Source organism: Emys orbicularis, chromosome 2 (assembly GCF_028017835.1).
Source record: "Emys orbicularis isolate rEmyOrb1 chromosome 2, rEmyOrb1.hap1, whole genome shotgun sequence".
Lineage (NCBI taxonomy): Eukaryota > Metazoa > Chordata > Testudines > Emydidae > Emys > Emys orbicularis.
This window is the reverse complement of record NC_088684.1, coordinates 35,089,483-35,104,136: the sequence shown is the minus strand read 5'-3', so window position 1 is coordinate 35,104,136 and position 14,654 is coordinate 35,089,483. Positions and strand designations below refer to the sequence as shown.

General features: G+C 39.8%; 1 protein-coding gene across 1 annotated transcript in view; it reads left to right on the top strand.

Annotated features, from left to right (window-relative positions):
* Positions 1-14,654, top strand: part of ZFPM2 (zinc finger protein, FOG family member 2) — a 350,445-nt gene that overhangs the window by 112,684 nt on the left and 223,107 nt on the right. The window contains exon 4 of the mRNA XM_065398289.1: positions 6,899-7,017. Coding sequence (XP_065254361.1) covers positions 6,899-7,017 — 119 coding nt within the window. The remainder of the gene's footprint in view (positions 1-6,898; positions 7,018-14,654) is intronic.

The following is a 14,654-nucleotide window of genomic DNA, read 5'->3' as shown; positions in this document are numbered from 1 at the left end:
GTGCTCCGAGCCCGTTAGGGAGGTCCTATTTGGTGTTCTCAGGTTTGCACTCCCCCGACGCAGGCACCCATAGTGCTCATCTTAGACTACCTACTACACCTAAAACATCAGGGCCTCTCAGCATTAACTCTCAAGGTCCACCTGGCAGCTATATCAGCCTTCCACCCGGGAGCAGCTGGATGTTTGCTAACGTAATGGTCAGTTGTTTCCTGAAAGGTCTGGACAGGCAGGTTAGGCAACCAATCCCGGTGTGGGATCTCAACCTGGTACTGTCCAGACTATTGGGGCCCCTGTTTGAACCCCTGGTGACTTGTTCATTGCTCTACCTATCATGGAAGGTGGCCTTCCTAGTTACCATTACATCAGCAAGGAGAGCATTGGAGCTTAAAGCCCTAACTTCCAATCCTCTTTATACCATTTTTATACGGACATGGTGCAACTTAGGCCTCATCCAGCCTTTCTCCAATAAGTTGTGTCCCAATTCCACACCAGTCAGGACATTTTCCTATCGGTCTTTTATTCTAAGCCTCATGTGGATAGCCGAGAACAAAGGCTACACTCCTTGGATGTTCGACAAGCGCTGGCCTTTTACATTGAACGCACAAAGCCATTCCGTAAATCGAACCAGTTGTTCATGTCAGTTGTGGATAGAATGAAGGGCCTCCCGCTCTCATCACAGAGAATTTCATCATGGATCACATACTACGGGCAAACTACGATCTGGCAAAGGTTCCAGCCCCTACACTAAGGGCACATTCCACAAGAGAGCAGACCTTGGCAGCATTCCTGACCCAGGTCCCGATCCAGAGATCTGCAGGGTGGCGACGTGGTCCTCAGTTCACACTTTCACCTCTCATTATGCTATCAGCCAGCACACCAGAGACGGTGCAGCATTCGGCAGAGCGGTGCTCCAGTCAGTGATTCCATGAACTCTGACCCCACCTCCTACTTAGGGTTTGGGAGTCACCTAATTGGAATCCACATGAGCAAGCACTCGAAGAAGAAAAAACAGTTACTCACATTCTTGTAACTGTTGTTCTTTGAAATGTATTGCTCATGTCCATTCCAAGACCCACTCACCTTCCCCTCTGTCGGAGTAGCTGGCAAGAAGGAACTGAAGAGGCAGTGGGTCGGCAAGGACCTATATTTACCGCTATGTGAGCGCCACTCCAGGGGGCTCCACAGCCGAACCAATGGGTGCTGCTAGGGGAAAAAACCTTCTGACGACTGTGCACGTGGCGCACACACACCTAATTGGAATGGATATGAGCAACATATCTTGAAGAACAACAGTTACGAGTATTCAAAGGTGCGCACAGTAGCTTAGCTTCATTTTTGTAGTGGAGAGAATCACCAGTTAAATTTCCCTCTCAAACTATTACTGGATGTAACCATGCAGGCAGCTATCCAATGGTTACATTGTAGACCAGTGAGAGGTACTGTATGCCATACTTCAGGCACCTTGGCTGGCTTTTTCAGAGGTTGAAGATTTCAACAATCTTTGAGAGCTTTTTTGAACTCAGTGTGACCTCAGGGCTATCCATATTTGATTCCACAATATACAGTGTTACTCAGACATGAAGAAATATACCCATATAGGACAAGATCCTTAGCCGGTGGAAACTGGCAGAGCTCCAGTAGAGTTAGTGAACCAACATTCATTTACACCAGAGGAAGATCTGGCCCATACTCTTTTGCTAAATGACCTCCTGTTATAAGGCTATTCCTGATAAAGGTTATTGCCATTAGGTTGCCAAGTACTTTCGTGCAATGTTTTCAATATTTTAAACATATAGATGCAGGCAAAATTATTTATGAGTAGAGTAACTGTGCCAAACAGATGCTGCCTGTCATTTACCTTCAGCTGTGTGCACCCTTGTTTTCTTACTCTAGAATGTGGGCAGATGGAATGAAAGCCAGTTGTTACTCTGTCCAGAAAATACCATTTACTGTACTATGTTTACTGTACTTGGATTCCTCTGATATTTGAAACCATGGTCAAATCCTGTAAAGGGCCAATAACTGCTACCGGGTACCACTGTTATACAAAACACTACATGTTTTCTGAAGTTATAAAAAAGTGGGTTATGATTTATTGAAAAGCATAGAACATTTTCCCCTTAATTACTAGGGGTTTAGGGGCATCCCTTACAATATCTACAAATAGGAAAGAATTTCCTACAATGGAGTCCTTTAATTCCAGCCCAAGATCCACCAAGGTGGCCTGATATCTTAAAAGCCATGGGATGTTTTGTAGCTGTACTAGTGAGTCATGACTTGGAGCTTCTTTTACAGTGCAGCTATCATAAGTCTTTGAGTAATCACAGACTTTAAAAGTATGCTATATCAACAAGATAAGAGAAACAGCCCACAGCACTAACAACATTATCTTTTACCAAAATTGATTAGCCTATACAATGTGTCTCAAATATTTTGTATAAACTTACTCAGCAAACTGGAAATAAGGATGTTCTTGAAGAACAAGCTGCAAAAAGTAAGTTGCTGTACAGCAAAGAAAAGTGAAGTAAATATCACTAAAACTGAAATGTCCATTAATTCCAGTTTGTACCTAATTTACAAACCTTAAAGGCAGGAAATCTATTTCCCCGTACTCATGTTTCCTAGTGGCCCCTTAGTTATTCTCTCTACTGTACTTCTCAATAGGACAATTAGCAGGTCTGGGGATGCATTGCTGAATGAATACAGCAAAATATAACTACCAGTCTGATGTTAAAATTTGGCATACTAGTCATGATGCATTCAAATACTATATTCTTGACCTCTGTGTATGAATTGTGTTTGTTATCACTTGTTATTAAGTGTCAAAATATACATTAGTTCCATGCCAAAGTTGTCCAGTAAAGATTATGAATAGTCAGAAATTGTAAACAGCACATTGTGCATAGAATTTCCCACTCCCTTTGGGCTGGAGTACAGAATCAGAGAGCTGTTCCCCTTTTCCCCTTGGTGGCTGTGTGGGGAAGGGAGCGTTACTTTGCCAGGGACTTCCCTAAGGAAAGGCAGTGCCTATCAAGCTCTTATACCATTGTGTCCAGGATTCCTACTCCTGCCTGGTAATCACACAATAGAATAACCAGAGTGTCTCTTCTCTTCTCTGCAATGTGTTAGGTGGTCAGCTGGGGAGATTCTGAGTAGCCCCAGTCAGGGAAGGGACAGCAGCTTCTCAGAGCACCATGCCCCCTACCTCCATCTTGTATTGTCAGGACGGACCCAAATTCTTCGGTTAGAGTGAGGCTTAGGGGACTCCTTTTCAATTCATATTCAAATGCAGATTTTCTTCTTAACATAGTCTCCTCTGAGATCCACAGAGTGGCCGCTGGGCCATAACTCTGAAGTCACTTGCTTAGATCTAAGGGGAACGTGCCATAGACAAGCAAGACTATGTCTTCACCGAGAAGTCTGAAGGAATGCCTAACATAGTGAATGCTAGTGGGAAGGGGGTAGGTTTGGAAGATAAAATAAAAAAACAACAAGTTAAAAATCACTTAGAAAAGTTAGATGCCTGCAAGTCACCAGGGCCTGATGAAATGCATCCTAGAATACTCAAGGAGCTAATAAAGGAGGTATCTGAGCCTCTAGCTATTATCTTTGGGAAATCATGGGAGACAGGAGAGATTCCAGAAGACTGGAAAAGGGCAAATATAGTGCCCATCTATAAAAAGGGAAATAAAAACAACCAAGGAAACTACAGACCAGTTAGTTTAACTTCTGTGCCAGGGAAGATAATGGAGCAAGTAATTAAGGAAATCATCTGCAAACACTTGGAAGGTGGTAAGGTGATAGGGAATAGCCAGCATGGATTTGTAAAGAACAAAACATGTCAAACCAATCTGATAGCTTTCTTTGATAGGATAATGAGTCTTGTGGATAAGGGAGAAGCGGTGGATGTGGTATACCTAGACTTTAGTAAGGCATTTGATACGGTCTCGCATGATATTCTTATCAATAAACTAGGCAAATACAACTTAGATGGGGTTACCATAAGGTGGGTGCATAACTGGCTGGATAACCGTACTCAGAGAGTAGTTATTAATGGTTCCAAATCCTGCTGGAAAGGTATAACAAGTGGGGTTCCGCAGGGGTCTGTTTTGGGACCGGCTCTGTTCAATATCTTCACGAACAACTTAGATATTTGCATAGAAAGTACGCTTATTAAGCATGATTCACTACTGAGCTACTCAAACTGGAGTGACATTGGTATAAAACTACAATGCAATGATGAAATCCATGGTTTTCACCAAAACACACATTTAGGCATAACAGAGCAAAGGGGGAAAGCATATGGTAACCTATTCGGTAGTCAACGTGGAAGAAAAAAGCATCCATTATTTTGGAAAGTGATTGCTGGTTTTAATGCCTGTTTGCTTCCTAAACATCTTTTAAGATATACAATTAATATTAGCAAAAAGAACGAGGAGTACTTGCTTGTTCTTTTTGCTGATACAGACTAACACGGCTACCACTCTGAAACCTGTCACAATTAATATTAGGACTCTTACTTACTTAAATAAAAGAAAGCATGAATTTGTGCAATTTAAAACTTTGCTAGGTGTTTGGGTATCACTGGATGATCTGCCCTAAATTTGTCGTTCTTAATCCATTAAAAGACAGGCCTGTTGTAAATCCACAGGTACAGATAAGGAGTCACTGTTTGACTGAATCTGAACCCTTTTCAGATGAAAAATGTCAGTGGCAGAAAGGGAGGCTGAATTATTTTTTAAAAGGGTTTTCAAAGATTCTCATGATTCCTCGGGTATCAGTTAAATGTGACATGTCCATAGACCTGGCTTTTTTTACTGTATAAAAAGCAAGCAAATGCTCCTGGTTTCATCTTTATGTAGAAAATACTACAGTGTGTGTGTGTGTATGTTCAACATGTTGACCTGCAGTTCAGAAAAGCCCCCCATCTCTAATTATCTTACAGAGATTGTTTAAAAGTTAATTTCATTTATCTCAGTATTCCTATGGGAATTTAAATAAAATGTATGTTGGATATAATTGCTACATAATTAACCTTTCCAATTTATATATCACATTTGCAAATGTCTGAAGCTGTCATTATAAAGAATACTTATTCTCACATATATAAACTGGTGTAAACCAATATAGCTGACTGGATTTCTGCCAGTTTACATGAAGGATATGGACCACAATATTTAATGGCGTATTTTTGCAATCTGCAGTATTCACCACTGAAATACGGATATCTTTGCCTGGAAACAGCCCATAACCAATTCTGCTCTTTGGAAAATGGTCAGGGTTTATTCCCATGAACAAGGAAAACCTTCGCCACAGTCTGGATGTATCATAAATCCAGAGATTCACATGGGTGACTAGTTATGGGAGATGTGTTGAAAGCTGTGGGATTGCTTTCCAGCAAGGGAGAGATTCTCATTCCCCTCATTCCCACCCCCACAAGGTCAATTTTGCAACCATCACCAGCCCTAAATCTGGGACAGGCATCCAGTTTAGTAATTGAGTAGGCAGAATCTCTGGTCTTTGTGAAAAATCACAGTTGTGATTCATATAATACTATTTGCAATTGATGAGAAGGATTATGTTGATGTGGCAGACTAGAATTACTGTCATAGCTGATCAATATATGAAGGGAAGAATATGACATACCATAGAAGGGAAGCATTTAGGGTGAAATTCTGGCCCAATTGAAGTCAATGTGAGTTTTGCCATTGACTTCAGTATGGAAATGATTTCATCCAGTAAAGCTAACTTCATAGGGTCCAGAGCTCAGATGGGCAACAGTAAGTTGAAAAAATGTATTTGTCAAAAATGGGATTTTGTAAAAAACAATTTTTTGGCAAAATTGTTTTAAGGAATGTTTTTTGTATCATGTAAAAATGTAAAAGGGAAAATCATCAGAAAAAACCCTGCAATTTTTCAATATTTTTGATATTTTTTGTTTTAAAATTCTGGAAAAGTGCCCACTTTCTCTCCCCACCCCTTTTTTTCTGCCCCTTTTCCCCACTAGAACAGTGAGAGGGGAAGTTAAACAGTGAAATAAAGTAATACTTTCATTTAGTTTTGAAAGTGTTACTTTCAGAAAGCTAGTAACTTCACGTTTAGAAATAATAATTTCAGTTTTTTAATTCCTCTCTGTAAGTGAGAGAAAGTAGCACAGAGTTACATTGTGACTTTTTTCCAGTGGAAGAAAATAAAATAAAAAGTGACAGAGTTTTTGACCCCCACTTGTTTTACTTTTCTTAGAGTAAACATATTGGCACTGGATCTACTAGCCTTAGTTATCTCAGATCAAATCCTGAAATCCTAACGCAGGCAAAACTTTAGTTGAGACAAATTCTTTTTATCTATATACCCGTATAAACCCAGAGGAACCCCACCGAAGTCAGTGGGGTTACCTTGTATTTACATTGGTGTAAATGAGCAAAGAATGTGGCCCAATAGAAATTTTCCTTGAGTAAAGACTTCAGAATTTGGCTGTTTGTGACAGGGAAATGCAGGAAGGATTTTAACCCCAGTGTTGTACTTCCTAATGCACTTTTTCTTTCTGCAGCCATCACCTCCTTCTCAGCATTCGATCAAAGCCTCTTGAGTAACTGTTATTCTCTCTCATTCTCAAAGACTTACCAAATAAAAATGCCTTCAAAATATAATGGGTGTGAAAAGATGCAAGAAAGAAATGGGGCTTTATAACCCAAATTTGAATATAATTATAAGGAAAAAGGTTTCGTTTTTTTTCTCAGGATGACAAGATCAGTTGTTTTTTAGACAAGCATAATTAATTCTCATTATATGGGTCCTCAGAATATTGTGCATGTAAAACAAACACAAAGACGGAGGTGGTTGTTGTCAAGGCACAAGTGAAAGTACTCTAAATGTTGCTTGTTTTCTTTGTTTGCAGGAGAGTTGGAGATGTTCCAGAAGGATGGGGAGCGCAAGATTCAGAGTCGGCAGCAGCTTCCGGTTGGAACAACATGGGGCCCTTTTGCTGGGAAGATGGGTCTGAATAATAACACCTTGGTATGTAGATGCCCAGTGAGTTGACTTTACTATACTGTTTGTCATCCTTTAGGAGTTAGTCTTTATTGCTACTCAACCAAATCACTTAAAATCAAGCTAATGTGAGCTTTCATGGACAGTGCTATTTGGATCTTTTCCAAGCAGTCCATCTATGGCAGCAGTCTAGAAAGAGTTATGCCAGGCACAGATTAATGGTACTAAACTTGTTACTTTAGAATTAGGAGAGTTATATGATGATTCTTACCTTATCTGCTGAGCCAAACTGATGCTTTCGCTTTTAATAACATATCAGAGGTTTTTTTTAACTGTTTCAGTGCACAAATTAATTATTGAACAATTCATATTAACAATGTAGATAGAAAATACACAATGACTATGTTAACCTGTATTAAAGTTAATTTAACCCCTACTAAACATAAGGATATTGAGAGCTACAGAATCTGTCATCAACTTGCAGCCATTATGCCAAGGTATTGAAGGATTCTGACATGGGTGCCTAGAATTATGTGAGGTATAGTCCAAATTAGCCCTGATTTCACTGAAGTCAGTGGTCCATATAAGTACTGCACTGCTGAGCCATAATTTAGTATGTTAAAGATAGTGTCATTCCTATCTCTAATTTTTGTTGTTTTTAATTAAGTCTCATCCTCAACATTAGTTTTCATGTAGTTTGGGTTTCTTTCCTTGGGTTATTTTAAAAGATCTCAGTGGAGGTGTATTAGACACTTAAAATCTGCATTTCCTTGGAAGAATAGAGCTTCGGAGCAGTTACTGTTTAGCAGATCAGTGCCTGTTATTACAGAGGTTTCATGCACACATTATTGACATAAAGAACTGTGAAACTTTTTCAGTACAGTATATCATATAAATACATTTCCATATTTAAAATACATTTGCTGCATAATTGTCCTGCAAGCATACCTGTTAAAAATTGTAATGAAGAAATATTGTAGTTACTTTATATTTGCAATACCCATTTTTAAACCTTAATGTTTCTTAACCCTTTTAATATAGGGTGGTTTTTTAAAAAATCTAAACGCGCTAATCCATATTATGGACTAATAGCCTAGAAACAATAGGGCTCGGTTTTCCAAGTGCTCAGCATCCACAAATGGGACTAAATTTTCATTATGGGAACCTAAAAAGGGGGGAGATTTTCAGCACCCAACAGTTCCCATTGTGACTAATTGGGCTCTGGGTTCTTTTGAAAATCTGGTACGTAAGTGTTTGCTCTTTCATGTCTATATGTCTAATCTCTATGTAATAAAGCACTTATCCCCACGATATCTTAGAGCTGATCCTTTCACCAAAATCTTGTGCACTATGCCTGTATCTTTACTTAGAATGTTCTCCTAAAATTTCCCACCATTACTACTTCCATTTCAGCTCCATCAGTGGTGGCAGGGATGGGCATGTGAGCACCAGTGTAAACAGTGTTCCTGTTAGGTACTGGCATTTTAGTTACAGTGTTTTCTGACCTGCTCAGAGCAAGCCTACATAACATAGTAACTGGCCCTATCTCCCCATTATTGCTTTATCTAGTGCTACCACCGATGATAGTATCAGTATATAAAGCTTAAGTAAACATTTGCAGGTTATAAATTAGAAACAGTGCAACATATAATAGAAATGGTGACTGACGCTTAACTGTAGGAGCTCTAAAAGGCATCATTAGAATAAACTGGCAATGTGACAGTGATACTGCTACTGTTTTGTTATGTTTCTCTGGACGAATTGGAGTGCAACCACAGCCAATAGAGCAGGACTTCTACCCAGTTTTTGGTCTCACGGGTATATTTGAGCTCCTCTGTTCTCTTCTACAGCTGGTAAGAACAGTTTTGACAAAACAAAATTTTGCTGAAATATGCTGTTTTGTCAGCACTGAAACATCTTGCAGGAAAGTATCAGTTTCACTAAAGCCTGATGGTTAAGGCACTGAGCTGGAGATGGGAGATATGGGTTCTAGTCCCTTGCGCTGCCTGATTTAGAGTGATCTGGGACAGAGCCGGCACTAGGCAAAAGCAGACTAAGCAATTTCTTTGGACCCTCATTCACTTTTTATTATAAGAACTTGCCTGTTTTAGTATTGGGGGGGGGGGATACTCCTGCTTAGGGCCCCCAATGGGCTAGCACCAGCACTGATCTGGGATGAAAAACTCAATTCTGAATCATGCAGAGCAAGGTCTTGAGTGTGGGTTTTCCGCATATCAGGTGAGTGCCCTAACCACCAGGCTAGAGAGGGAGAAACACACATGCCTCCTCTCTTCCTGAATCATAAAGCTTGGAGTCTGATTTCATGGAAACATTCAAAAAAAATTGGTTTTATTCCACATTGGAATGAAAACAGATTTTGAAACCTCCAAAATTGCTGTGAAATGGAATTAGAGTGTTCTGGTCAGCTCTGTTCTCTTCCTAAGAGCTTTTCCCAAATAATGGTGATCTTTCCTCATCAGTGAGGCCTCTGCCTCTAAGCATTAGCTTGTTACTTTAGAATGTTTTAGGAAAACGTCAACGTTTTGATAAATCTTTAATTTATTGTTTAGGCCTGACAATCCTGATGCCAACTTGTAATCATTTTTTTTTCTGAAGCTTTTCTGTTTTATTCTTAAACTTTCTGTCTATTTGACATGTTTGATTCCTATTCTCTCTAAAACACATGCTTTCTTTTGTTTTTAAAGGGAGCTGTATTTGTTTATTTGTTATTTATATATATTTTTAAAAGCTCATCTAGGGAAAGACGCACCTCCTGGGACTCAATTATGGTTTCACTTGAGTGCTTGACAGCAGGTTTCACACATTTCTGAGTGAGCACTGCAAACATTTTGGTGTGATAAACCTTATAAATGGATCAAGTAATCTTTGAAAGACTTTAAAAGTAAATCTCTGGTAAAGGAGCAAAAGGAAAATTCTGTGAACTCCTGGCTACCATTTCACAGTATTTGCAGTTGGATTTTCGTACACATCTGCTTGTGGCTGACTCTTGAAAGGTATGGGTGGGCATGAGTCCTTGTCATTCATTATCTGTCCTTAATATGGTAGCAGTGTGATGCTATCTCCCATAGAGGATTCATTTACCTTATTACAAAAGATACAACCTACTTACTCTCCTTTTAGTCAGCCTTGAATAAAATCTGAAGATGAAATAATACTCTTTTAAACTGGTTCATATTCCAGCCAGTACTCTGATGCTGAGTTTAAACTCACAGTTGTTGGTTCAAGAGATTCAGCACAGTAATTAATTCAACAGAGTAATTAACTGAGTCACTGTGCCAGATGTCAAATACTTTTCAGATCTTTCAAGTTCTAGCTTGAAGTACATTAACAATATACATCTCAGAATAGTGGAAGGCTGGGTATCTTGAACAACTGATTGAAGTGGCATTTGCTACTACAGTAATAGCAATAGCTGTTGTTGACTTCCAGTTAGCAGTGCCTAGACATTGCTAAGGGACTTAGTGGAATCCACTAATTGACTATCTTGTGCACTGTCCACACCAGGACATGGACATCATAAAGTAGTAGCTCTATCAGATGAATTAAGGAAAGTCTGATGGTTAACCAAGGAAGAGAAGTGTTTAATTTTTATCAGCTAGGAGTCAATCAAGAGTCTCATTCACATACCTCACAGTATCAAAATACCTCTAAGAAGTATTTACAGTGTTGCATTATCACAATAAATGAAGAAGACTCACTTTTTACTTACTTCTATTAGGCAATATTCTTTAGCCTTCGGATGTATGTGTGGAGTTGGTATCTGTAGGTAGAATTGGGCACACCGGTTTTAGCCTTCCTCCCCCCTGCCTTTCACTTCCAATTCAAGGACAGCAGATCAAAGTTCCAACAAAAATAAACAGTGGTTGATAGAAGTGCAGCCCCTGCTGTGGGTTGTGAACAGCTAGAAAACTAGAACCGAAAGGTGGTGTCCTTCTGCTGGCTTGCAGGAAATAAGTTATCAAATCATTTCTGTCTTTTACTTTTTTTAACAAAAATAAAACAAACAATGACCTCTGCTATAGAATGAAGGTGGTGTAATTCTAATCACCAGTCTTGCCTGGAGGCTCTTAAATATGTGCATTGACATATAGCTCCTAAAACTCAGTAGTGCCAAATATACAGGTGGATTTTTCAAGATATGTAGTGATACCTGCCCACCTCTTGACACTGCAATCTGGGCCTTAGTATGTATCAAATGTAACTTAGATGAGATAACATTTGCTAATGTGGAAATAGCCTGTGTTCAGATCCTGCAGCCATGAGAGTAGTTCCTGTTCACACAAGTAGTCCTATGATCAGGCACTAAGAATTTGTTTAAGAAAAGGTTGTTTCCCCCCCCCCCCATACCAAAATATTTTTCTTGTAAACTCAGCCATATTAATCCCTGTAGTCTTCTTTGAAAACTTTGAGGGAATAAGACTCCTTCAGAAGAAAAGAACATTGCAAAAAATTCCCAGTTACAGCTGATATTTCTAGAGGAGAAGTGGCAAAGAATGTATAGCACATGATGAAAGTCAAACAGTGGTTCATGCCATTACTTCATTAATCAAGTGGAGGCATTCTGAAAAATGTTTTTCTTTGGCTGCAGCCATCTATTTTTTGGTGTTAATCTGTGCCCTGTGGCAGGGTTTTGTGAAGCAAAACAATGAGCAGTTGTATCATACCCCCCCATTGTTGTCGCCCCTGTCAGAAGGAGGAGAGGATGATGCAGGTCTGTATCAGCCTGATAAGGAAAAGAGGATTCAAAATGGCTGTGGAGAGGATCCGTGGGAGTAAAGTGTGCAGTTTTGGACCAGACTAGCGATGGAATACAGCAGAGACCCTTTAATAGGATCCTGAAGGTTCACTGCCAAAGCTATACTTCTTCTAGAAGATTTCTTAATAAAATAGTTTGATTAGGAATTGCTGTGACTGTCTGAGCAGCCAAGGTTCAAAATGCAGTTAAGTTATTCACTCACTAATCTGTGGCTGGTCACTTCAGGTTAAAATCCTCCTATCTATAGTACCCAGCCACTTTTAATCTTTAGAGTTACAATATTAGAGTTTACTTGCCACATTGACTGGAGGCTAAGACCACTGAAAAAGCTACATAGGCTCTCTATGACTTCTTGTTTAAACTGTAATATGTTTATCAATTTAACTTGAATGCTATGGGCTAGATTTTGCCCTCAGATACATACTTTTAAGGATTTAGCCCTCCTGTTAACATGCAGTCACTTTTGTATATTACTACATAGAAAACTGCTATAGTTAATAACAGCCCTGATTCTAATCTTGATTAGACCAGTTTTACACCATTGTAACTCAGTTGTCATCTATGGATTTATTCATGATTTACCCCAGTGTTTGAGATCAGAATAGGTCCATTATGTTTGCAAGTGTCATTTCAAAACATTTCACCATTCCCCCAACTACTAGAACACTCAAACCAAGCAGCATTCCTGCACAAGATCTTATAGTACAATGAAGAGTAATCACTTTAGACTTCCACACCATGCAAGTGTAAGGGAGAGTTATTTTACATGAACAGTTATAAAAACACCAAATGTGTTCATCCAGTGTGAAAATTCACAGTGCACAATAGCCTTTATTAATTTCTTACCCTTCATAATGTGGTCTATTGAGATGTAATGTGAAACTTGTGTCAAGGGAGAATGGGTACACTGCCTCAGGACCATTTCAAAGATTTTGGTTATTTCCTTTCTAGTTTGGACATTTACGTCTTTGTTCATAAAAATTTCTTCGTATGTTTTCATTTCTGTATTAATATTTAAAGTACAGATTTAATTTAAACATGACACTGATATTGTAAGAGTACGCAGTAAAGACTGGAATAAATACTCACCCAAGTGAACAAAAGTAAAAAGATGGTTTTGAATGTAAGGACCTTATCACCTACTACTGTGTGATGCAGAATACCAAAGGGAGATGAGGCGACTTCCACAACGAATTGTGTTAGTGTTTCTACTATGTGTACGTTCTGCACGAAAAATTAGAGCTAATGCAACCTTAATGTTGAGAAAACAAGCACTCGACTGGCACTTACTATATGTAAAGATTAATTTTTTTAAATCCATATTTTAAGCCAAATGTACACTGGAATAGAGTTAAGATTGAGATTCCATTTTTTATTCTCCATTTCCTTGTATCTGAATGCTTCTTTTCTCAACCTTAACATTGTGTTGTTAGTAGTAGCTTTTTGCTTGGAATTTCCTTGTCTATTTTTTAACCTTCTTTCTTTTGATTGAGGCCTCCTGATGTCCCAGGAAATGTACCCTTTGATCATTATTTGACACCTGTGTATTAAAAGACCGTGTTTACAAATGTTAAAAAAACTCCATTTGGGGTTTAAAACCTTTTTTTAAAAACCACTACTTAATTATTTGATACTAAAAACATCTTCATTGAGCCAAAATTATACTAATAATATGTTAATTAAGCTGTAGTAATTACCAATCATTCTCATTACACTAAATCAGTTCCCCTGGGAAAAATCTCAATAAATCATCTGTTTCATTTCAGCATGTCTCATTTCAGTAGTGTATACTGTAACAATATTTTCCTATATTTGTAGATTTTAATCCCAGATGGAACCTTTATGATCATGTAGTCTGACCTCCTGCATAACACAATAATTTCTGCATCGACTGCATAACTTCAGTTTGCGCTCTAGAATATCTTTTAGTCTTGATTTAAAGATTTCAAGTGATAGAGAATCACATTTATGTATCACTTTTCATGTGGCTAATCATGTCACTATACAACTAAATACCTACAGATGCATGTATACAGTGTCCATATTTGAGGTGACTGCTTAAATAATAATACTTTTCTCTACTGAGCATATTTTAAATGTTTATAACTTTCTTTTCTTCTTCGAGTGCTTGTTCACGTCCATTCCACATTAGGTGTACGCGCGTCGCGTGCACGAACGTCGGAAACTTTTTCCCTCAGCGGCTCCCGTCGGGCCCGCAGGGTCTCCCTTCCCGCCAGAGCGGCGCCCCGCCCCAGCGTATATATACCCCTGCTGGCCCGACCCTCCCTCAGTTCCTTCTTACCGCCCGTGGCGACGTTGGAACAGCTCTTCTCTCAACTCGAGAGTGTCCCTTAGCATAGTCATTAGCAGTAGTTATCAGTTCTTTGTTTAGTAAGTGTCAGAGTTAAGTAGTTATTTAGTTGTTACAAAGACCAACCAAACTCTTGGTGATAGGGGTTTGGTCAACCCCGGCACCGGCCCTGGGCGGCGGGGCATGCCGCACGCCCAAGGCTTCAAGGCTTGTGCCACGTGCCGCAGGCCCATGCCAGTGAGCGACCCGCACGAGTCGTGTCTCCGTTGCCTGGGGGAAGCTCACCAGAAGGAGCGCTGTAAGATTTGTAAGGCTTTCAAGCCCAGGACTCAAAAAGAGAGAGACTTTCGCCTGAAACAGCTCCTCATGGAGATGGCGTTACAGCCCTCCGCTCCCACGGCACCGTCGGCTTCGGTGCGAAGTGCCCCGGCATCGGTCCGCGACCCGACGCAAGCGGTGCAGACTAAACCTGCGGTGCCGCCTCGGCGAGATCATGCCCGGCACCGGTCTGCTTCACCGGCCAAGCCCAAGAGCCAGCCCAAGGCCCGGGGTCGCTCCCCGCACAAGAAGGCGGCA